Here is a 25,083-nt window from a genome sequence, read left to right as displayed (position 1 = left end):
ATACCGTATATCCTTACTGTTTCAAACCGAGTAACTTCCTGTAGCAATGTCTATTCCCACCCACACAAACTAACTCCCAAACTTTAACTTGGCCTTGAATCCCTACTTTGCAAACAGATTTCATTAAACTAACCAAACTAAAGGGCTTTTCTTCAGAATAGAAGTGTCCCTCACTTCTGCAAAATAAATTTATCGCCTGCAGATAGCATGAACTTCCAGTGAAATACAGTCCCTTTTAAATTCAAACCTCCCATTACACTTTGTGAATTGTTACCCAATTTTCAACACATCTCACACTCAAGGTCTGGCACACTTTTTTAAAGCGCTCTCCTCTGGCCTTCTCACACCCTTTCAAACTGTTTTTGGTATAATACCAGACTTCATTAATTCGATAATCTCTGGAATAACAGCAACAGTGCCCATAATTCTTTCTCTGTATGCGGCCATCCTACTACTATTTTAGCTTGTTAAAAATGGCTAAGCTCCCTGTAGAAACAAGCATGTCCGACAGAATATGCCTCTACGTGAAGCTACATCAATACCGTGAAAAAATGGAACAACTTTTCGGCTGCCTGCCTCTATCTATTAGCGGACCCAGCTACAACATGACATTTATTTACACATATACAATCTGCGTGCAACCATCTTTTAATTGCAAAACGTGCCCATTCGACTGGCAAATGGATGTATGCCATGCCAATATCCCAACAATCGCTCCCGATATCCAGCAGGTAATGGAGTATCTTGAAAACCATGAACTCGGTTGTTCAGGCAGTAGAGCAATGGCGGATGCAACGCAAAAAGGTATCGTGGCAGAATGGGATTCCTGCGCAGCCGCGAAAGATCTACTGCAACGTACAACCTTTGACAACATCGCAGATTGCCTGCCAATTCAAATTGCCGCTCCAACATTCGAGGAACATTACTGTCCCTTCGAAGATATGAATTGGATTGCTTCCCTTTTCTCACACAATGGCAACAATGACCTCTTGGAACATTATGCATTTCAAGCCGCTGAAGAACTTCCGGACTGCAATCTCCAAGACTTGTGAGAAACTCACGTTCTTCTTGGATTGCTTTTTACCAACTTTTTTGACTTTTTCCTTTCAATTTTTTTAATACACTTCAATTGAACTATTTTCATATAATAACTTTCCAAGTATGCTCAGGCATTTGAACTCTGTTTTCATTATTGCCCCTTACGTCTCCAGTCTAACCAGGGGTCACCCTGGTCTCTTTGTGAAATATCGGCTCACCTGCTATTTATTTGGTCCCTGGACACTGTCAACTCCTCGGCGCACCCGCTTCGCGGGCGCCCCTTCGCCCGTCTCGTTGAGGAGACTGCACTCGGATTGTGTGAGGACCTTTGTGGACGAAAAACGGCAGCTGGCTTGTTGTTGCAGCAGGGCTGCGAGCGTGCGGGGACTTCAATTCCCAGAAGTCCCTGCCAGACCGATTGAGAGCTTCCGGTCCGCTCTCCCTGCTGGCCCGCCCCCCGCCCTCCTGAGGATTTAAAACTTCAGCTGTAGATAGCTGAGTGGGTCACCCTGGTCTCTTTGTGAAATATCGGCTCACCTGCTATTTATTTGGTCCCTGGACACTGTCAACTCCTCGGCGCACCCGCTTCGCGGGCGCCCCTTCGCCCGTCTCGTTGAGGAGACTGCACTCGGATTGTGTGAGGACCTTTGTGGACGAAAAACGGCAGCTGGCTTGTTGTTGCAGCAGGGCTGCGAGCGTGCGGGGACTTCAATTCCCAGAAGTCCCTGCCAGACCGATTGAGAGCTTCCGGTCCGCTCTCCCTGCTGGCCCGCCCCCCGCCCTCCTGAGGATTTAAAACTTCAGCTGTAGATAGCTGAGTGGGTCACCCTGGTCTCTTTGTGAAATATCGGCTCACCTGCTATTTATTTGGTCCCTGGACACTGTCAACTCCTCGGCGCACCCGCTTCGCGGGCGCCCCTTCGCCCGTCTCGTTGAGGAGACTGCACTCGGATTGTGTGAGGACCTTTGTGGACGAAAAACGGCAGCTGGCTTGTTGTTGCAGCAGGGCTGCGAGCGTGCGGGGACTTCAATTCCCAGAAGTCCCTGCCAGACCGATTGAGAGCTTCCGGTCCGCTCTCCCTGCTGGCCCGCCCCCCGCCCTCCTGAGGATTTAAAACTTCAGCTGTAGATAGCTGAGTGGGTCACCCTGGTCTCTTTGTGAAATATCGGCTCACCTGCTATTTATTTGGTCCCTGGACACTGTCAACTCCTCGGCGCACCCGCTTCGCGGGCGCCCCTTCGCCCGTCTCGTTGAGGAGACTGCACTCGGATTGTGTGAGGACCTTTGTGGACGAAAAACGGCAGCTGGCTTGTTGTTGCAGCAGGGCTGCGAGCGTGCGGGGACTTCAATTCCCAGAAGTCCCTGCCAGACCGATTGAGAGCTTCCGGTCCGCTCTCCCTGCTGGCCCGCCCCCCGCCCTCCTGAGGATTTAAAACTTCAGCTGTAGATAGCTGAGTGGGTCACCCTGGTCTCTTTGTGAAATATCGGCTCACCTGCTATTTATTTGGTCCCTGGACACTGTCAACTCCTCGGCGCACCCGCTTCGCGGGCGCCCCTTCGCCCGTCTCGTTGAGGAGACTGCACTCGGATTGTGTGAGGACCTTTGTGGACGAAAAACGGCAGCTGGCTTGTTGTTGCAGCAGGGCTGCGAGCGTGCGGGGACTTCAATTCCCAGAAGTCCCTGCCAGACCGATTGAGAGCTTCCGGTCCGCTCTCCCTGCTGGCCTGCCCCCCGCCCTCCTGAGGATTCAAAATACCTTCTCACTCCCGCAGCGCGGGACGCAGCCTGGACGAAGACCGGACAAAGAGCGGACAGTCTTAGACAGTCCGAGACAGGTCGAGACTGGACTGGACACGCTACTCAGCCCCTATTGTCTTCGTTTTGCGTGGCTCGCAGTAAGACTATTCTTTCTTGTTTTTATTTTCTGGATATACCGTCATCCATTATAACACTGTTGTTATTTGAATATTATTACTAGTTCCTGAAGAATGCCTAAAAAGAATCTAACGGCGGGAGGTAACTCAATAGAAAACTATATGATACAAGTAGTCTCTAAGATTAACAACGAGAGACGCGAATCCTTAGGTCTCAGCCTGTCCCCTAACCTATCTCCCCTAAGCTCTTCACCTGATTCACCCTGGACTGATAAACCTCCCCTGGTCGAGGGAGGAGTAGTTTTTGACTCTGATAACTTAGATCATGACACTTCAAACCTGAGTACTCGCACAATACAGGGTCAAGACATAGCTCGGGTTAATGACTCGGAATGTCAGGTAGTTGACACTGATCAAGATCAAGATCAAATTGTGCAGGAGCGCGAGCAGCCAAATAATGAGGCTGATCCCCCAGTTCTAGATCATGCGCCACGTGCCATCAGAAATTGTAGAAAAAATCGTGGTGGAGTTCTTTCAGGGAAGAAGAGGGTTGCGTCTCCCGTAAGAAGTAGGGTCAAAGGCAGGGGGAAAGCAGAAGAACTCGAGAAGTATAAGGTGGATGAGGAGTTATTATCAAGATTAGCAGATTTAATTGACATTAAACTTAAAAACTTAATCAAACCAGTTATGACCAAACTGGACAAGCTAACTGCTGATATAAAGAAACTAGGTGCAGATCAAAAAAAGTTAGTAGAAGCTGTGTCTAATATTTCAGACACAGTTACCAGCCTAGCTTTACCCGTAAAAGAGGCTTTTTATCCTTCAGTTGAGGGAGGCACTACTTCAAACACTATACATGCTAATTTACAGGAACAGTCCTCAACTACAGCGACATTTCATTTACTGCCAGGAGATACTTTACCCCCAATTCCTCCTGTAATACCTGCACGCACTTTTACAGATGAAGTTACGGTACAGTTTCTGGAGGAAGCGGCTCCATTAGTACTTGTATTGGCTAACGTCCCCCCACTAGCCGCAGACCAACCAGAACCCCCCCCGGCAGTAACAAGTAAGGCCCTGCACTGGCTATCAGGCAACATGCAGCTGGCACCGTGGGGGAAACAACAGCTAGCTGGTGACATTAAGTCAGCCAGAAGGGTCCCATGGATAGGCCAAAACCCTAAAAAATTCAAGGGTGACTGCATCATTATAAATTTTGCCAATTCTGCAGTTTTACCAAACATCCTGCTAAATATCTTGCCGCCGCAGTGCAGAAGAGGCACCATCATTCCTCTCACACTAGAATTTTTCGGCAAAAAACAGCGGAGCATGTCCTATCCCAAGCCTACCCATAATTTCACCAGGCCCATATGGCCAGCGACTTCTAATGGCTGGGGTTCTGAGGTTCCAATTAATAACTGGGGGTATAGTCAGGATAGAAGGGAACGCCCAACACGTCCACCCCCTCCAGATCAATATTTTTCTACTTATTGTAATAATCACTATAACATCCCCATCTCTAATAGATATGGCATCTTCTCAGATGAGGGGGGACTGGATGGGGTGGAATGACTACCTGATACATCTTCTAACTTCCTCCCCACCGCCCGTTTGCCAGGAGTTATAGACTTTGGAGATAATCCTCAAGGGTTAGAACCGCAAGGTAGTAAGGATGGGGGTTTGGTTGGCTGGAATCAAATAGATTCACCAGGTTTACCCACTGATATTAACCCAGCCTGCCCACAAGTTTGTTCTTCGGCTAATCACGGGACAGATGGGGTACGCTGTTGTACAGGCTTAACACCTATCACTCATTTTGAATGTGGAAATGTGGCTACAATACAACATGAACCAATTAAAATTAAGGAGGGGCTATTATCCTGGAATATAGCTGGACTGCAGGATAAATTGTTCAATTCAGATTGGTTATCCTTTGTTAAAAATTACCCCGTTATATGCCTTCAAGAAACCTGGGCAGTGGGGAAAAATGTACACATTGACGGTTATGAGAGTTTTTTAACTTCGGCAGTTCCTTCATCTAGTGGTAGAGCTAAGGGGGGTTTGGCAATTTTTGTTAACCTATCATTAATTTGCCTTACAACTGTACATCACTCTGGCAATAATAATATTCAGGTTGTCGAATTTAAGAGGGGCAGTACAAGTTTTGCTCTGATCAACTTTTATAACGCAGTGAGTCAGTCTGGAGATTGTAACATGGAGTCATTGTGTGAATTCCTAAGGGCTAAAGATGATTCCCTCCCACGCCTTAAGATAATAGCGGGAGATTTTAACACTCATTTATGTGGGAATCCTAGCCTGAGTCCTGTTGGTCATTTGGGTTGTAACAATCTGGAAGGAGTACACTTTGATCACTCGCGAAGGGGTTCACGTTTAAATGACTTAATGAATGAATATAACCTTTTCACTGCTATGTCAATAGTTGAGGAACAAACTGTATTATCAACCCCTACTTTTAAAGGTCATGCATCAGGGTCATATATTGACCATATTTTATTATCGGCAGAATTTGTTAACTTTATTGGGGATTTTTCGATTATTTCAAGCATTTTTAGCGATCACAATCCTTTATGCATTACTATGGGTGTGAACTTACTCGAAAAACATAACCCTCGAGAGAATCGTGGTACCACTAAATGTATTAATGGTAAGCGACGCATAAAGTGGTCTATGGTGGACTGTAAGCAATTTTATTCTTCTATTAAGAATGTATGCCATCATGATTTGATAACATGTACATCTACTGCCTCAGCACCATTACAAATTCTGACGTCTTTTAATGAGATTGCTAAAAGGGTGGAGTCACTTTTAACGTTACCTGCTAAGAGGATAGCTAATTCATCTAATAATCCAAAATGGTTTGACAGCAACTGTTCGAAGGCCAGTCGCGAGCTCAAGAAAGCATTAAAAACAAATCAGAGAGATCCTTTAACCATCAGGGCGTTGCGGGCTAAGTACAAAAAGTCTCTTGCTACTCGCAAACGTGCTGTCAAGAAAAGCGTTTGGGAGTCTTTGTTAGATCCAGAGATACTAAAAAATAGCTCTAAGTTCTGGGAGATCATTAATAAGCCCTTGTTCGATCATCCCAGTACTTCAAGTACAGGAACCAACATCCCAGAAGAAGTTTGGATTAACCACTTCAGTTCCATTTTTAAAGGTAATGGTTCCCAGGTACAATGCAGCCCAAAAGAAACTAGCGAAAATTCCCTGCTCTTCACAACTGATGAGGTAATAAAGGGCATAGAAGGCCTATCAAACAATAAGGCCCCAGGACCTGATGGTCTCCCTCCTGATCTTTTTAAATCTTGCATAACACTCTGGGCACCGGTTCTTACAGCTGTACTTAATGCTGCTGTGCTTTGTGGATGCCCAAAATCATGGGGGGTATCCACTATTGTGCCTATTTTTAAAAAAGGAGACCGCAGTAGCCCTACCTGCTATCGACCAATATCTTTAATAAACTCCGTGGTTAAAGTTGTGGGAGGAGTAATATTGAACAGATTGGTCAGATGGTCAGTAGAAAATAATATAATATCTTCAATCCAGTATGGATTCAGGCCAGGCCATTCTACAATCTCACAATGTTTAAACTTATACCTCATCATCGCGAAGTATACTAAGGCTCGAAGAGGAATGATCCATATGGCGTTCATGGATCTTTCCTCGGCTTTCGATTGTGTGAGCCGGGGGAAGCTCTGGGACGCCATGCTAAAAATGGGTGTGGATCCAAACTTAGTTGCTTTGATAGATGATATGCACTCGGACACCAATGCAAATGTCAGATTCACTCAAGACCTGAATGTGACCAAAGACTTTGGGGTGCATCGTGGTGTCCGACAAGGCTGCATCCTGGCCCCATTCCTTTTTAACTTATACATAAATGATCTGGAAGAGCATCTTTTAAGCACTAATACGGATTATCCGTATATAGGCCGTAGGGGGCTGCCAGTCCTTTTATATGCGGATGACGCAGTTCTCCTATCAAGAACAGCAAACGGTCTACAAATCTTATTAGACTCCTTCCATTCCTTCATGACCTCAAGAGAGTTAAGCATTAATAACTCTAAATCATATATAATGAAGGTCGGACAGGGAAATAAAAAAGTAAACTGCCTAAATGTAAATGGTGTACGTATTCCTACTACACATACATTTTCCTATCTCGGGGTCCTCTTCGACAGTCAACTAAATTGGGGACCCGTGATTGAAAAAAAGAAGGGAGAAGTCACTAGGGTAAACGCGGCAATAATGGACTTTTCTAAGAAAGTGGGCAATAGTCCAGTTGCCGCCTTGCTCCAACTTTATCAAGCTAAAAGTGTCCCCACAGCGTGCTATGGAAGTGAAATTTGGGGTTATGTTCCTTCGGATCCCTTACAGACCGCTGAAAATAACTTTCTAAAATCAGTACTAAGGGTTCCCAGGGGCACGGCCAACTTCTCCGTGCACGAGGAACTGGGGGTTTCCTTCGTATGTGACAAGATTGCTGTTAATCCCTTGTTATGCTGGATGAACTGTTGGTTAAATGATAACATTCCACTAACCCAGCTTATTTTAAGAGAGTCACTCACATGGGACAACAGGATGAAGGTTCCCTGGTTAAAGTATCTTTTTAAGTGCTTTGCCGAATTAGGTCGCCCTGAATTTTTTTTATCCCCTGAATCGATCACTAATCAGGATGTTACAACGGTCCAGAAAGCTTTTATTGGCCTAAGAACTCAAGATAGGGAATCACGTGAGCTAAAAAAAGAAAGTGTTCGTAATCATGCATTAGTAAAAAGCACCTTGCTCATGGAACCCTATTTATCCTGGCAATTGTCCAGTTATGACCGTTTTTTACTGATCAGGTTCAGGTTTAATTTGTTTCATTTTCTGCTGGCTGTACCCAGGGGATCTCATCGTGGACAAGTGTTGCCGGCTTGCGGCTGCGACGATATGTCTCCGCAAGACCTGGCACACTTTCTCTTCTTTTGTCCCTTTTATATTGTACCGAGGAATCTATATCTGAAACCCTGTTTGAAAAAACTAAACTTTATACAATATCGTCCTGCACTGCACTTTTTACAGCTATTAAGTTGTGAATATACCTTGTTTTTATGTAGTTTTTTAAAATTGGCAGTAAAATTTAGAAATAGTATGGAAGGATAAAAATAACATATGAATTGCTATTACCTCTTTTTTATAATGGACTCCACAAAATACTCTGAATGCTTGTTGTATATTTGTCCTCACCTGCTTATCTTATATCTGTATTTTATCCTTATGTATTAATGTGTTCTTTTTAAATGTAGTGTAAATGCTTTTATGGTTGTCAATTTGTACAACCGAATAAAGTTTATTGAACTTGAACTTGAACCTCTTGGAACATTATGCATTTCAAGCCGCTGAAGAACTTCCGGACTGCAATCTCCAAGACTTGTGAGAAACTCACGTTCTTCTTGGATTGCTTTTTACCAACTTTTTTGACTTTTTCCTTTCAATTTTTTTAATACACTTCAATTGAACTATTTTCATATAATAACTTTCCAAGTATGCTCAGGCATTTGAACTCTGTTTTCATTATTGCCCCTTACGTCTCCAGTCTAACCAGGGATGTGATGTATGACCTATCCAAATACGCTATTTACTTCCTAAATTAGCCTAAACCCGACATCCATTTTGAAACCATCTCTATTCTTTGTACACACGTCTCTCTGCCTGCCTGTTATCCACGAAGCCCTTTCACACAAATGTACTCATCCTCAGCCTCTACTCAAGAGCTGGCGATCAACATACAAAAATACGACATTGTTTAGGAACTGGTTGGCACAGTGTGCTAATCGTAGCCTACCTTTATTTTCATTATAGAATTGAGTCATTCATGTCTAATAGCTATTGTTTATGTCACATGGAACTGTTATATGTAATGTGGAATTCACTAATGCAGCAGCTTCAGATTTGAATATAACAGAATCGGTTGGAGTTTGCCTCAGCTCGGTGCCTTAGCTCTTTGCGCAAGAATTGTTTTTGGAAAGAGTTGAAGACAATAATGTATGGTTTGATGAGAAGGGTACCTAATGTGCTTCTCAGAAGCACAATTTTGTGTTCCTCCTCAAAGTTCCGATGTGACTAGAACTATTACCAATTCTGACACGCACCAGACTGAATCTACCGTACAAGAGATTGCTGACTGTTCTACTGTTGATAATTTTGTGTTACAACGAAGGAGTACCTGGGTACCGAAGAAGTTTGATGATTATACTTTGCAATTTTTTTTTGTTTCTTTTCTTAAAGGATACATGTGCTAATCGTATCCTACCTTTATTTTCATTATAGGATTTCGAGTCATTCAAGTGTAATAGGTATTGTTTATGTCACATGGAACTGTAACATGTAATGTGGAAATCACTGATGCAGGAGCTTACGTTTGAATACAGCAGAAGCGGTTGGAATTTGCCTCAACTGAATACCTTACCTCTTGCACCAGTGGATCCATTTATGGCACTTAAATAAAGACACTCTTTATATAACTTTCAGACTCCATCGCTTTATTACACAAGCCCACTTTCTTAGACACACCTGATTTCACCATTGCTCTTCTGTGGCATTGCAACATTCGGCATTATATTCTTCACGATTATTTCTTTATTCCTGCTTCCTAAAACACCTCATTCGAGTCTTCAAAAAGTAGAGGTGAGTAGTTTGCTTCCCACACCCTGTATCGTATAAACGCATACTAACACTACTTACACAGATATGCTAAAGCAGCCAGTATCCTACAGCACCCACACACATCACTTTACACCAATCAGCTCACGGCTTACACTCACGGTTTCATCCCCGAGTCTTCACACCAGTACCAGTGAGTAGTTTGCTTCCCACTCCCGCTATAGTCTAAACGCAAACCAACACCACCTGCACAGCTATCCTACAGCGGCCAGTATGCTACAGCGCTTAGACCTTATCAGTTTACACCACTCAGCTCACGGTTTAGGAGCACGCTTTCATCCCAAAGTGTACCAGCACCTCACCTCAGCACCATCTCACTCTGCGCAAAACACCACTTTCACACCGGTAGGGATAAATACTTCAGCACATCAGTTTACAGCACTCAGCTCATAGTTAAGGCACATGCTTTCATCCCCGAGTGTACCAGCACCTCACCTCAGCACCCTCTCACTCTCGGCAAAACAGCACTTTCACACCGGTAGAACTAAATACTTTGCTTCACACTCCCTGTATAGCACACCCTAAACACCCCACAGATGTTACAGTGCTCCTACCCTCCCCTTTCCTACTTTTTCCCCCTTACTCGTTTCAACTGAATCACAAAATGGCGGCCAAAACTTCCTAGTTGCAACCACCCGCACCGCTTGCAGCCAATAAGCAGCAAGCTGGTGCTCGTAACGCCTCAGCCAATCAGATGGCAGAATTCCCAAACATCGATATCTGTAAATTTCAATATTTCTCAAAAACTACTGAAAGGATTTACACCAAATAAACAAAAGTGTGCTTTCTAGACCAAGCCCCTACTCCCTGCCAAATTTGGGGTAATTCCGTTCACCCGTTCGACCTTTAGCCTTGTCTAAATTTTCCTATGGAAATTAACATGGAGAAGACACGTTTAGGGACCCCCCTTTTTTCTCAGCCCCCCTTGACGAATCACCCCCACACTTCTCACATATGAGCTGATATGAACAAAGAATTAGTTTGGAAAATTTCATGCAGATTCATCAAACGACGCCAAAGTTACAAGCAAAACAAAAAATGTTCTTCCTATGGAAACGTGGTCCTAACTATAACTACCTACTGGCGACCGCCCTTGTTCATAGTCGCATTTATCCCGGTAGAATTTAAAGGTCTTTCGCTTTTTTATTATATCTTCTTCTTTCTGTAATCTGACAAGCATCTCATTACGATGTTTGGATATTGGTTCAGTTTGTTCTAGCTTGGAAATTTCTTCATTGATCTCATCAATGTTGGTTTGTAAAATTAGTCGGTCACTTTCGGCATATTTTACCAGGATTTCTACCAGGCGTCGTGAAGAGTCAAGATTAGTTTCAGCCCACTCTGCTAGCATTCGAGGGTCTGGATTTTCGTAACTTGGGGCTAACATTATTCTTAATCCCCTTGGGACTCTTCCGACTTCAAGGTACCGGGTAAGTGATTTATGCTCCCACCATTTTGATTGCTCCTGTCTCATGAGCTTCTCTAATTTTTTAAATAGCTCCTTAACACTTTGGTTGGCTATGGGTGCCGAATTCAAATTCAATGCCATTATTGTTTCCCCACTGGGAAAGTCACTAAACATGTCCGTGGCCGCCGCCTCGCGACTCCTCAGCGCGTCGGCTGACATGGTGCAAACGTGTGGGCGGATCTTATTGCTGAAACTGGTTTTGTGTTTAAGCTGCTCGTTAAGTAACATTGCCTAAACCATGCACACTCCTTCTCCAAACATTTGGCGTTTCCCTACCTTGGTTGGAAATCCCGGCGTAACCTGCATCCTCCGACACGGGCTTCGTCCTTTGATCCACCGGAAGGGTTCTTGCCTCGTCTGGGGGCTACCACGGCTACTCCTTGCAGGAGGACTGTGTACACACCAAGAACAGAACCAGGAAGTTGCTCCTTGCCGACCGGCCCAGATTGAAGGAGAGGTCTGTGGATACCGAGGAAACAGACTCGGTAAAATGTGCTTGTTTCTTCGTCTGGTATCGCTGTTGTACCATCCAAATGATGATCGCAGACCCAAATTCGATGCAATATTTTAATTTATTTGTAATTAAACGCTCTGCACCACCGCCATGACGCGTTTCGGGCAGCAGAGTGCCCTTGATCACATGACGTGCATGTGGAGTGCTTCCCAAAATTTAAAGTGACAGTGCATAATTTCTCACGTCATGAGGCATAGATATAGAAAACATCTGCAATTTTTTACAAATAAACAAGTTTACAATTTTTTAAATAATGCTCAATAAAATAGACGGTGATAAATAAATGTTATCAACCATTCTTTAATATTAAAAGCATTATGTGTGGTAAAAACATTTAAAACAAATATAATATGTTTTAAACATTAAGACCCTCAACCCATAACACAAACCAAATAAAATTTCATATCCGGCCTGGTTCATAAATATGTGCAAAATAGCAAATGGGTGATGTAAACAATGTATTAATTCTTGATATATATATATATATATATATATATATATATATATTTGCTGTTTCTATGCATATTTGTCAATTATTTGTCTTTACAACTGCTAGCTACTCTGATTCAAGCAGAATATGAGTTACTTACCTGTTACTACGGTTCTTGAGTATTGGTATCTTTCATTGATTCTCATGCGACCCACCGTGCTCCCCTGAGACGCTTTCAATATTTCCTCAAAGTATATAGTTTCACACTTGTGCTTGAAAATCTGTGGAACTCAGCCTCTCTTGGGAGTGTTGTACAGGGTGCTGTCGCCTGACTGGTTATTGCTTGAGTTTGGTTCTTATTTACGAATGAAGGTATATAGGCTATTACAGTGATTGTTATTTGCATTTGTAGCCTATGATAATATCATCTACTGCTTTTATAAGGATTCCATGGGACTCCCACTACGATAATGGGGATGATTCAAGCATGTGATACCAATACTTGGGAACTATAGTTACAGGTGAGTAACTAATTTTCTTCTAGTCCCTTAGACTCTTAGGACCTTCTTATGATGTTGTGCAAACTCACGTCTGCCCGACACCATTACGGAATCTGAACCGATCAACCTCCGGTCGGCAGTCCCGAGTGCAGCATTACAATGCAACTGCACATGGGGGCTCACATGGGCCCTCATTACGATGTCGGTAGGAATGGCACCATACGGCATTTGGATTTACCTAACCCAAGTCGGAAACCATTTTTTCGACCAACTCGGAGACATTTCCGACCTACCAACTGATTACAATGAAAGGTATTCAGAGACTCCGAGTTGGTCGGAGCTGAATCGTACAGCTCTGTGGACCTCTTTTCCGACCGACATATTACAATGTCTGATTCGGACAGCCTTTTTGATTCAGTTTGCCTAACAAAGTTAGAGGACCCTAAGACTCTGGGCCATTCAGCGTTTTTTATTAACCTGAAAGGTAGACCCAGGCAGGAAAATCACCGTTGGAAGATCTGCCCTTAACCACAGTTAGAAGCCATGTGGAAAATGGGCCACCGACAAGGCTTTCTGGTAATGTGGAAACCAACTGTGAGTCAGATGTGAAAACTGCTCATTTTTGATGGATAACTCCACTGCAAATGAGACCCCAAACTATCATATTTTAAAATCCCATATTTTAGCAATACCAAAAACAAAGCATGCATCGTATCAATGTATGGCTTAGTGTGGATATTTGATTTAGCAATAACAGCAATATGTTACAGTTGGTCATTTCAGTCAATTTTAAGTCTTAATTATTTTCTCATTTTCTTGTTTGATTTCGCAATAAGAAAAATAAGGCAGGTATGGTATTGAAAATAGTGCTAACTTTTTTGGCTCTGTCACTTTAGATTTCTTTTTTTAATTTGATTTAGCAAAAACAATAATTAGGAGTTGATACCACGTGTTAGTTGTTTCATAATATCCAGATTCAAGATAGTTTGAAGTTTCTTTGATTTTTTAAAAACAAAAGTGACTCCTGCACTATGATATAGTTAGTGATGTATATGTACCCTTTACTCTTGCTATTTTTAAATGTATTATTTTCTTTTGTAATAACAAAGATAAGGCATGCTTTGATGTTATACATCGTTCAAGAACAGTTTAACCAATGAGACGCTGAATTTCAAGAATACAGGACTGTACTATAAATTGACATCAGAAACAGGCTAAATGGTGAATGGTGCATTTTTCATTAATCTAGATGACATTCTGCAGCAAGTTAAAGATTCTGGATTTACTATAACACATATGAAGGAAATAACGTTTACTCCTGAGATGGCAAGAGAAATTTATAAGGAACATGAAGAAGAAACCTTTTTTGAAACGCTTGTTTCTAGCATAGTTGCGTAAGTACTTTATTAATTAAATATTTCATATATGGTGGAGCCTTAAAATAATTGTACTACAAAACCATAAAAACCTGTCAGAACAAAAAAGCTAAATTACTTAAAATAAATGTATTTATTGTGTGGGTTTTTGGCAGTACTGAGGGCAAACCCTGCCATTAATGCTATTTATTGGTTCTTACTGGCTTACACTCTATATGACCACTTAAGCAATATAGAACGGTTTTCAATGTTAACCATTGCAGTGGGACCACGATTTTTCCAGCTCTGTCAACGCTCCCTTCTCCACTGCCGCCAAAAATGCAACCATCTGTTGTGAGAGCTGAGGGCCTGTAGCCTTAGCTACAGATAGTTTTCGAACATTGTGCCATTCTCAACATTAATATGATTGCCTTAAATGCTTATATTTACCATTCTGAGAGGATATTAGTACAATGTTACGCCTAATTGTTGTATTTAAAAGTTATGAATACTATTGGAAGAACCTTCTGAATCCTGAGTTACAACTTCTCATATATATATATATATATATATATATATATATATATATATATATATATATATATATATATATATATATATATATATATATATATTACCTACTGGCAGTCACCAGTAGGTACTTATAGTTAGGACCTATTTTCCACAGGAAATCCGCAACATTCTATTTGGAATAACGTTGGCGCCGATTGACGAATCTTCGCAAAATTTTCCAAACTTTTGGCCAGCTCCGGTCCGCTCCTGTCCTGAAAATATCACGGTGATTCGTCAAGTGGGGGCCGAGAAAAAAGGGGGTCCCAAAACGCGCTTTCCCCATGCATTTTCCCATAGGACCTGTTGACGCAGCTACAGCCCGAACTGCTGAACGGAATTACACCAAATTTGGCAAGGAGGTAGTCCTCAGTTCAGACTCGTGCCTTTTGCTTAAATTATGTAAATCCGTTCAGTAGTTCCTCAGAAAATTAGAGGTAAAAAGATATATATATATATATCTGGGCGGAGCCTAACCACACATCTCATCGTGAGATCTGATTGGCTGTCAGTACTTCATCCAAGAAGTGTTGGCAGCCATCTTGGGACCAATATACATGATAGCACCTCATTAAAAAGCATTGCAGTTAATAGAAGGTTTTAAGACTTTAGTTACATTATAAATCATTTGTTGATGGTATCATACTCATTTTAGGAATTGTGGTGTGTTCTAAGGTGACTTTACCATGTGAAAAAGCCTTCTGCTGTGATATCATGAATCATGTTTGAGAGAAAACTATTTTCTCATGCTTTTCCGACAGAGGTTTGGAAGGTGATCTCTAAGCTAAACTGAGAGCATATTTTCTGTAAATTCACATTATCTTTCTCAGTCATGTGAGAATGAAGTCTGACATTCTCAGTGAAACATGTACATCCAACATGGGTAGAGACTGTCAGTTGATTCCTTTGTGTTCTACTGCAGCTTCCCAGAGTGCTCTAAAGAACAACTAGAGCGCTAACAGTACTACTTATGACAAATGTATTGCACACCTGAAGCCATCTTGATTGGAATAAAGTGGTAACTCTTAAAACATTTAATTGAAAAAGGAACAAAATGAGGGGGTTCATTTTGCCATAGAAAGTATGATTAGTGCTGCAGAAAGAACAATTAGGGCACATTTTGAGTAACTTCTCAAATCCTCTTCTATTTCATTAAAAAATTCTGACATGCAGACTGAAACATGCACTTTCAATACCAACAGCAGACTTTCCTGGTGAGCAGTAGTTTTACTACAGTGATCTAATAAGCAACTAGAGTGCTAACATTCTGAATTTATGGCAAATGTGTGACACATCTGAATGCCTTCTTGATGGAATCAAAGTATAAAACTGAAAGTATTTCCTACTGAGGAGACTGTAGTAAATGAGGAAATTAGGAAACTTCGTAATAAATAAGTCTCCCAAAATGGCCACCAGAGACAAAAGAGTTCAAATGTAGCACAAATATCACTCAGATGTAGCCCAAGTATAGCCCAATGACAGAATGTCCCAGAGTATTCTAACGAACAACTAGAGCGCTAACAGTCTTACTTATGACAAAAGTATGGCACACCTGAAGCCATCTTGATTGGAATAAAGTGGTAACACTTAAAACATTTAATTTACAAAGGAACAAAATGAGGGGGTTCATTTTGCCATAGAAATTATGATTAGTGCTGCAGAAAGAAAAATTAGGGCACATTTTGACTTCTCAAATCCTCTTCTATTTCATAAAAAAATTCTGACATGCAGACTGAAACATGCACTTTGAATACCAGCATCAGACTTCCCTGGTGAGCAGTAGCTTTACTACAGTGATCTAATGAGTAAATAGAGTGCTAACATTCAGAATTTATGGCAAATGTGTGACACATCTGAATGCCTTCTTGATGGAACCAAAGTAAAAAACTGAAAGTATTTCCTACTGAGGAGACTGCAGTAAATGAGGAAATTAGGAAACTTCATAACAAATAAATCTCCCAAGATGGCGACCAGATACAAAAGAGCCCAAATATAGCCCAAATATCACCCAGATGTAGCCCAAGTATAGCCCAATGACAGAATGTCCCAGAGTGTTCTTAAGAATAACTAGAGCGCTTACTGTCTTACTTATGACACAAGTATGACACACCTGAAGCCATCTTGATTGGAATAAACTGGTAACACTTAAAACATTTAATTTAAAAAGGAACACAATGAGGGGTTTCATGTTGCTATAGAAATTATGATTAGTGCTGAAGAAAGAAAAATTAGGACACATTTTGAGTGACTTCTCAAATCCTCTTCTATTTCATTAAAAAAATCTGATATGCAGACTGAAACATGCACTTTTAATACCAGCAGCAGACTTCCGTGGTGAGCAGTAGCTTTAATACAGTGATATAATGAGCAACTAGAGTGCTAACATTCAGAATTTATGGCAAATGTGTGACATATCTGAATAGCTTCTTGATGGAATCAAAGTAAAAAACTGAAAGCATTTCCTACTGAGGAGACTGCAGTAAATGAGGAAATTAGGAAACTTCATAACAAATAAATCTCCCAAGATGGCCACCAGAGACAAAAAAGCCCAAATGCAGCACAAATATCACCCAGATGTAGTCCACATGTAGCCCAATGACAGAAGTGTGCAAAACACTTATTTTTTGTGTATTTGCAGTTTTATATAGTGCAGACTTGTCAGGTATTGGAGTGCTTTACATGAGGATTGGTTACATCACTCAAGATCAAACTCATTTTGGTTGTAGACATGGGGAGATTAAGTGGTTTGACCAGAATCCCAGAATGTTGAGCTTAAGCAGAAACTCCAACCTGGTTTCCCAGTTGCAAAGTCTGCAGCTCTGGAAGTAACACCACATCCTCTCCCCTAGGTGCAACACTTAATCAAGTGGTCAACTGGATAAAAAAAACACAAAGATTACAAATAATTTAAAAGTTCTTTGTCGCTATTTGAAAACTCAGAAAATATGTCCTCATTTTAGTTTTTTAGAGCACTAACCATAATTTTGATGCAAATAAGACCCTCTCATATATGTAATTTCTAAAGGAAATGCTCTAGGTATTACAGTTTTGATTACATTAAGATGACGTCAGGCGTTCCACAGTTTTGTAATAAATATAGAATGTTAGTAATCTAGTTGTTCATTGGGATACTGTTGAGAGGCAGAGGCCAGGGGCACGGACTCTGAAAATTGAAGGCAGGTAGGAGAGTGCAGAGTCAACAATTTGACCACACTGGGCAGGCAGGAAGGGCAGTGGCAGCACAACAGATGATGGAGGGCAGTGGAAAGGGGGGCAGGGGCAACAAACCAACAATACAGGACTGGCAAGAGAGGCTGTGGCAATATAATAGACCATTGTGGGCAGAAGAAAGAGGCAGTGGTAGTACAACCCTACATGCCAACAGACCTGTTTCAGCCAGGAAACGTCCAATGTTTTTAAGCTCAAATGGGCTTTATTTGATCTGTCTCCTGTCTACAATCCTCTTCTTCAATGTAACTCAAAGGGGAAAATCAATACCCCAGTTTTTTTTCAAAATCTCCCTCTTACCAAGTTCAAAATGTTCGCAAGTATGGTACATTGGATCATGGTAGGCAGGAGGAATTGGGGTAGGGACATGGACTCGGATAACAGAGGACAGGCGGGACATGGAGAGGTGCACCAAACTGACCCTACAGGGCAGGCATCAGAGTTTGCAGCAGCACAATACACCACACAGGGCATGCGGGACGGGAGTGCAGCACAACAATCCATAGAAAGCAATAGGGAGGGGGCAGGACCATGCACATGGACAACAGAGAACAGAGGGGAAAGAGGCAATGGTAGCTAGCTGACCATAATGGGCAGACAGGAGAGAAAGCTGCAGCATAACCGACCATAAAGGGCAGGAGGGACGGATCAGGGGCATTACAATGGAACAGATACGCCGGGAGGGAGGGAATAGGGGTCTGCACATGGAAACATAGGGCTGGGGGCAAGGGGGCAGGGCAGGAGCAGCAAGATGACCATGGAGGTCAGGCAGGATGGGCACTAGAAACAAGACACACCATGGAGAGCAACAGTGAGACTATGATGGCATACACACAGACCATGGAGGGAAGGTGGGAGGGGGTCAGGGGCAGCTAGCTGACCACACAGGGAAGGTGGGTGGGGCCATGGCAGCACAGAAGACCATGCACGGCAAGCAGGAGGGTTAGTGGCAGCACAATGGCTATGATGGGTAAGAAGGAGAGTGCAGGGGCATGCACAAAGGACCATGGAGGATAGAAGGGAAGGTCAGGACCTGGGCACAGACAAGAGAGTTCAGGGGAAGGGGCCTCACAACAGACCGCGCGGGGCAGGCAGGAGGAGCAGTTGCAGCACAAAAGACCAGGGAGGGCAGAAGGGTGTGGGAGTAAAATGGACCATGGAGGACAGGAAGAAGGGGACAGGGGCATGGCATGTGGACAGGCAGGGTGGAGGTGGCAGGGACAGGTTACAGTCATCTGACAATGCTAGGCAGGTGGGAGGGGAGTGGCAGTTCAACAGAACACTCAGAGTAGATAGGAGTGGCAGGTCCATGGAACATGGTGGGCAAAAAGGTTGGAGCAGGGGCATGCACAAAGACATCGGAGAGCAGTGGGAAGGAGAATAGGGGCAGCAAGCTAAGCACAGAGGCTAAGCAGGAGGTCAATGATGGGCCATAGAATTGGGCAATGGAGGGCAGGAGGAGTGGACTGGTACATAATGCTAAATGGAGGGAAGTGGCGGCACATCAGACCATGCATGGCAGGAGGGAGGAGGCTAGTCCATGGATTCAGACAGCAGAGGATAGGGAGGAGGTGGATGGGGCAGCAAGCTAACTGTTCAGAGAAGGTGGGTGTTAGGAACTTTATTGTTTTTAAAATGTGTGTCTGTGCGAACTACTTAAAATATGAACAAGTATGCAGCATAATCTCACTTTTATTCAGGAAGAAGAGGACGTTTATGACTGTGAGTCCAGGCTCACTTGGCAGAAACACCCCTGACCCTCCACCCCCCATCGCAAAATGTACTGCCCGTGAAAAGGGTAGGTGGATGCAGTGTTATATAGAACATAGTCCTGAGAGCACGATTGAAAATGTAAACTAGATATAGTATATGGTATAAACTATGCACCAAAAAGCGTGATATAAGATGAACCGGGGCGTGAAATATAATATGCAATACATTGTGCGCAATGACAGATTCATTGGAGAGCGCGAGATAGCACAGGCACTAGCGCGTGCTATGCGATATGCGCCTTGGAGTGTAATATGCACAGGGCAGTGTTGTGTAACATAACTAGTCTCTAAAGTTGTAATATAAAATATGTGCTGGGGAGTGTAACGTTGCATATGCACTGTGACAAAGATATGGATCCCAGATTGTAATATGTATGGCATAGCGCTGTGCGTTATAACATAGGCATCGAGGACGACACGTTAGATGGGGCAAAATAACCCGTGCGAAGGCAAGTGTGGCATGACATATTCACGGGGTGGTGTTACAGTGCACATGGGCTAGAGAGTGTCATAGCATACGCACTAGCTGGTGGAATACAACACAGAGGTGTGTGACACTCGGCGGGTACTGGTGGGTGTAACACAGCATTGGGCTCAGCCAGGAGCACGCTGTGACTCTCAAGTGAGGTTCGTCTGTTTTCCAGAGAGTAAAATAAAAAGTATTACACATCCGGCGGTGGATGTGTGTTTTATTAACCGTGTGGGGGGTTTCTTGCATAGTTTGTTCGAATTTTTGTCGAATCCCCTTTGAATGGCTTGGTGTGCGTGTGTATTAAATGTGCCCGTCAATAGCTACCCATGTTTGTATAAATAAATGACAAGGGTGTCTACTTGGAGAGTACCCACCGGCAGGGGGGCCGGGATTAGGCACGGTAGGGCGTCAGACATGTCAGAGCTTCACTAGCGGTGTAAATACATTCCACATGGATTCATTGTATGCATAGTCGCCTTTTAATGAATAGCACGCAAATCGTCATGGTGACATGTACATACGGTTTGTCCAGCATGTCCTAGGTGTTTCTATAAATATATATTTTTTAAAAATAATAAAAAACAAAGGCCGGCCCTGGGGGATGGGGTCCCCGGGGCCATAAGTGGACTGAGGAGGAGGGAACGCAGCCCCCCTCCTAAAGAATAAAATTTAAAAAAAGGCCATGACCCGGGGGTTGGGGTCCCCGGGGCCGATTAAGGCCTTGGGAGGGCCAAATTTATTTTTTTCAACAAAAACAATTAGTGTGCAGGCCCTGGGGGATGGGGTCCCCAGGGCCAATAAATTAGAAAAAGAAGGGGGGCCACACAGCCCTCCTTCTTAAAAAAATTAAATAAATAAAAGACCGGCATCGCGCCGGAGTCCATGCCCCCTACTTGCAGCACTCTGCAAACGCGCCCCCCTGGCCATTTGTAATTTGGGGAATTAATTCTGCTTCAATACTGAGGGTCCCTGAGGGCCAACTAGCCCAACAGGTATCTCCAGTATGCGCCAGCGAGCTGCGTTGCAGACAGGTGTTCTGAGGCCGCGCACCTTTTTACACCTCTATGGAACGCAGCTCTGTGGCGCTTACTGGAGGTACCTAGTGGGCTAGTTTGACCCTAGGGACCCTTAGGATTCAAGGGGACTTAATCTCTCAACTTAGAACGACCACAGGGCGAGTTTACACAGTGGTGAAGGGAGGGGATGGGGCCTGAGGTGACGTGTGCAAACACACCCTCTGGCGCATTTTAAGTTGGGGAAATAATTCCCTTTCAATCCTGAGGGACCCTGGGGGCCAACTAGCCCACCAGGTGCTTCCAGTAAGTGCCACTGCTCTGCGTTGCAGAGAGGTGGTACAGGCTGTACCCCTTTTTACAACTCTCTGCAATTGCGCTTACTGGACGTACCTAGTGGGCTATTTTGCCCCTAGGGACCCTCAGGATTCAAGGGGACTTAATCTCCCAACTTAAAAAATGGCCACAGGGCGTGTTTACACAGTGGGGAAGGGAGGGGACGGGGTCTGAGGTGACGTGTGCAAACACGCCCTATGGCACGTTTTAAGTTGGGGAAATAATTCCCCTTCAATCCTGAGGGCCCCTGGGGGCTAACTAGCCCACCAGGTGCTTCCAGTAAGCGGCACTGAGCTGCGTTGCAGAGAGGTGGTCCAGGCCGTGCCTCTTTTTACACCTCTCTGCAACGCAGCTCTGTGGCGCTTACTGGAGGTACCTAGTGGGCTAGTTGGACCCTAGGGACCCTCAGGATTCAAATGAACGTAATCTCCCAACTAAAAACGGCCACAGGGCGTGTTTACACAGTGGTGAAGGGAGGGGACGGGGCCTGAGTTAACGTGGGCAAACACGCCCTGTGGCGCGTTTTAAGAGGTAGTTTTAATCCCCTGCCCTATTATATACTAGGGGCTTACAGAGGAGGTCATGCTAATCACAAGGGGACCCCAACGCATAGTGTTCCCTAGTGTATGTAGGTGTTTGCACTGTATTCTGAGTGTCTTTTAACATAGCACTGGCTCTAGGACTGGTTAGTCAGACTCAGTTACCACCAGTATCCGTCTGAAAAAGTTGAGGGTACAGGATGATTTTGCAACAAGGCTTCTTTCTGCTCTTCTGTTTGTTCTTTCTGCACGTTATCCTTCTTCCCGCACTTTTCTTCGTCTTTGAGGACTTCTGTTGCTTCTTTCTGCATTTCTTTCTGTGCGTTTTTTCTTCTTTCTTCACATGTCCTATCTCTGTAGGCATAGTTAGATATTAGCATTTAAAAAACCTTTGAAATTCAATGAAAAAATCAAAGGTTTCAGGCACGTTATAGTTAGGACTTAGTATTTAAAAAACCTTAGAAATTCACTGAAAAAACCATAGGTTTCAGGGGCGTTATAGTTAGCTGGACTTTTCACTCGTATAAAACCATTGAAATTCCCCCGTTATAGTTAGTTCAGCTAACTATAACTGATGACGTCACATATTACATCACTCATGACATGGTCAGTGACATCACTCATGACATCACTGATGACATCTCAAATGACATCACTGATGACATAATCCTTGTGATAGAGTGGCAGACCTCCTCTCCCCCTAATATAACCTTTGATATACACACATTCAAAAATAGAAACTAAAAATTTCAAAACAATGGACATACCAATACCAGTTACAACAACCTTTTCAGTAATTCTAAGATCCACATACACATCCACTCATTCACCAACAGTCCTATACAGTCACTCATACATGTACTCACTCATCATATTTACTCATACACCTATACATCCTGTTACACAACGCCACTCATCCATAGAGTTACTCACATACATAGTCACTCATGCTAATAAAGAATCAAACATCCATTTACTTGCATATACAGTTATACACACACCACCACACTTACTTCTACAGAAACTTACACATACTTAGTCTTTTAAACAATCACTTATAGAAACACATACTTATTCATACAGGAACTCTTTCAATCTCTCACTCTCACATATACTCACTTATATACACCAATAGTCACATATACTAGTTTAAAACATATGTAGTTACTGATAAAGACACTATTGAGACAGTCATTTACTCACTAACACACCCATGCACACACTCATCCACCCATACAGTCCTGCACACATGCTGTCTTCAACACATACAAACAGTGAGTCACTCATTCATGCACCTATGCACTACGTAATACCCCCCCGAACCATACAGACACTCAGACACTCATACTGATACTCAAAAAAACAACTAATAACCTATATAGACACTCATGTAGCTACTCACCAACCCATGCAGCCACTCATACACAAAGTGAGAGACTGATACAGATATTTCCATATTTAAACATTACTCACTAAGCCATGTATTCACTAAGATACACTGAATCAATCAGTTATACAATCAATTTTTCAAAAACAAATCATCCATTTAGACACTTATGTACCCATTTATTCTTCCATCGACCTTGAGATATACATATATAAAACATATGTAATTTTCAGAAAAACACACATTCACTGGATGATGTCATCAGTGATGTCATCTGAGATGTCATGAGTGATGTCATCAGTGATGTCATGAGTGATGTCACTGACCATGTCATGAGTGATGTAATATGTGACGTCATCAGCAGTGCATTGCGGGCGCGCGAGTTATAGTTAGCTGAACTAACTATAACGGGGGAATTTCAATGGTTATGTACGAGTGAAAAGTCCAGCTAACTATAACGCCCTCGAAACCTATGGTTTTTTCAGTGAATGTGTATATATATATATATATATATATATATATATATAGAGAGAGAGAGAGAGAGAGAGAGAGAGAGAGAGAGAGAGATATCTATGTATATATATATATATATCTATATCTACATCTATATATATCTATATATCTATATATATATATATATATCTTGGTGATTGAAAGTGATGTAAAGAGCTCTACAATCTAGCAAGTGCAGCCTCCTGAACCAATATCAGTGTCTACATTTCTCTTATTTGATTCAATCGTTTGCAAAGAATGTTGCTTTTCTTAAAGTTCCTATAGCTTTTTGTGAGCTGAGTGGGCTGCAAGAGGGAGAGCCTTGGCTAGTCCACACTTGTTCACAGAAGAGATAATGAGAGGGAAACTGAGGGGGATATTCTCAAGAACGTGTGATAATTATCGCAAAATTAGCTTAACGCAACTTTGCATATCGCAGTCTATTGCGGGAAAATAACACTGTTAACATTGTATTCTCAACACAGCGGCACCATGCGATAGTCTCACGATAACGCGCCAAGTGACCGCATTAAAATCAACGCAACGCCAGAAAAAAACGCAAAACGCAAACGTGAAAAGAGTTGTGATGTGGCCAATCACTATACAAAAATCGGCGATAACCGGTGACAGGCCTGCAATTTCCACGCGTCATGCGAGAAACTGCACTGTAAAAGCAGAACAAAAAAAAAGCCAAAAAAAAGAAACCTCAGGGTCGTGGGAGGCCAAGGAGAAGAGGAAGAGGAAGACGCCGTTCAGTCCGCAGGAAAACAGGATCATCGTTACGGAGGTGATAGAACACTACCAGCAACTGTTCGGCACCTCATTGGCAACAAAGACACAAATATGGCAGACCATCTTGGACCATGTGAATGCAGTTGCACCTTTGACGAGGACAATGGAAGAGGTCAAGAGGCGCTGGAATGATGTGAAGGGAAAAAACAAGAAGAAACTCGATGCCATCATGAAAGCAGCAACGCTTATTGGAGTTGGGGGTCAAGCGGCACACCAGGAGCTGGATGACATGGAGAAAATGGTGGCCACAGTCATCAGTCGGGATATGGTGCCAGGAGTTGGGATCCGGACATTGCTCAACATGACCTGACACAACATCAGCAGGGTGAGTACAGACCAGGGGCTGGGGGGACAAGGGGAGATGGGCACAATGGCACACATGCACAATTAAGTAGAGCACAATGCACACACACAATGTATCTGGATCATGTCCCTGATCCCCGTGGCACACTGCAGCACACATACAAACACCAAGTAGGCCCCCGTACCCCATGTCCCCAGAGGGGTCCAACACCACACATCACCAATCTTACCACCAACACGTGCACATGTGCGAAACCCAGCCAAGATGTGTATTT

At 43.1% G+C, this 25,083-nt stretch overlaps 1 protein-coding gene across 1 annotated transcript in view; it reads left to right on the top strand.

Moving 5' to 3' along the window:
• NME8 (NME/NM23 family member 8) overlaps positions 1-25,083 on the top strand; it is a 1,023,835-nt gene that overhangs the window by 827,083 nt on the left and 171,669 nt on the right. The window contains exon 15 of the mRNA XM_085606381.1: positions 13,799-13,943. Within this exon, the coding sequence (XP_085462507.1) occupies positions 13,799-13,943 (145 nt within the window). The remainder of the gene's footprint in view (positions 1-13,798; positions 13,944-25,083) is intronic.

Source organism: Triturus cristatus, chromosome 5_2 (assembly GCF_964204655.1).
Source record: "Triturus cristatus chromosome 5_2, aTriCri1.1, whole genome shotgun sequence".
NCBI classification, from domain to species: Eukaryota; Metazoa; Chordata; class Amphibia; order Caudata; family Salamandridae; genus Triturus; species Triturus cristatus.
This window is presented reverse-complemented; position numbering and strand designations above follow the sequence as displayed.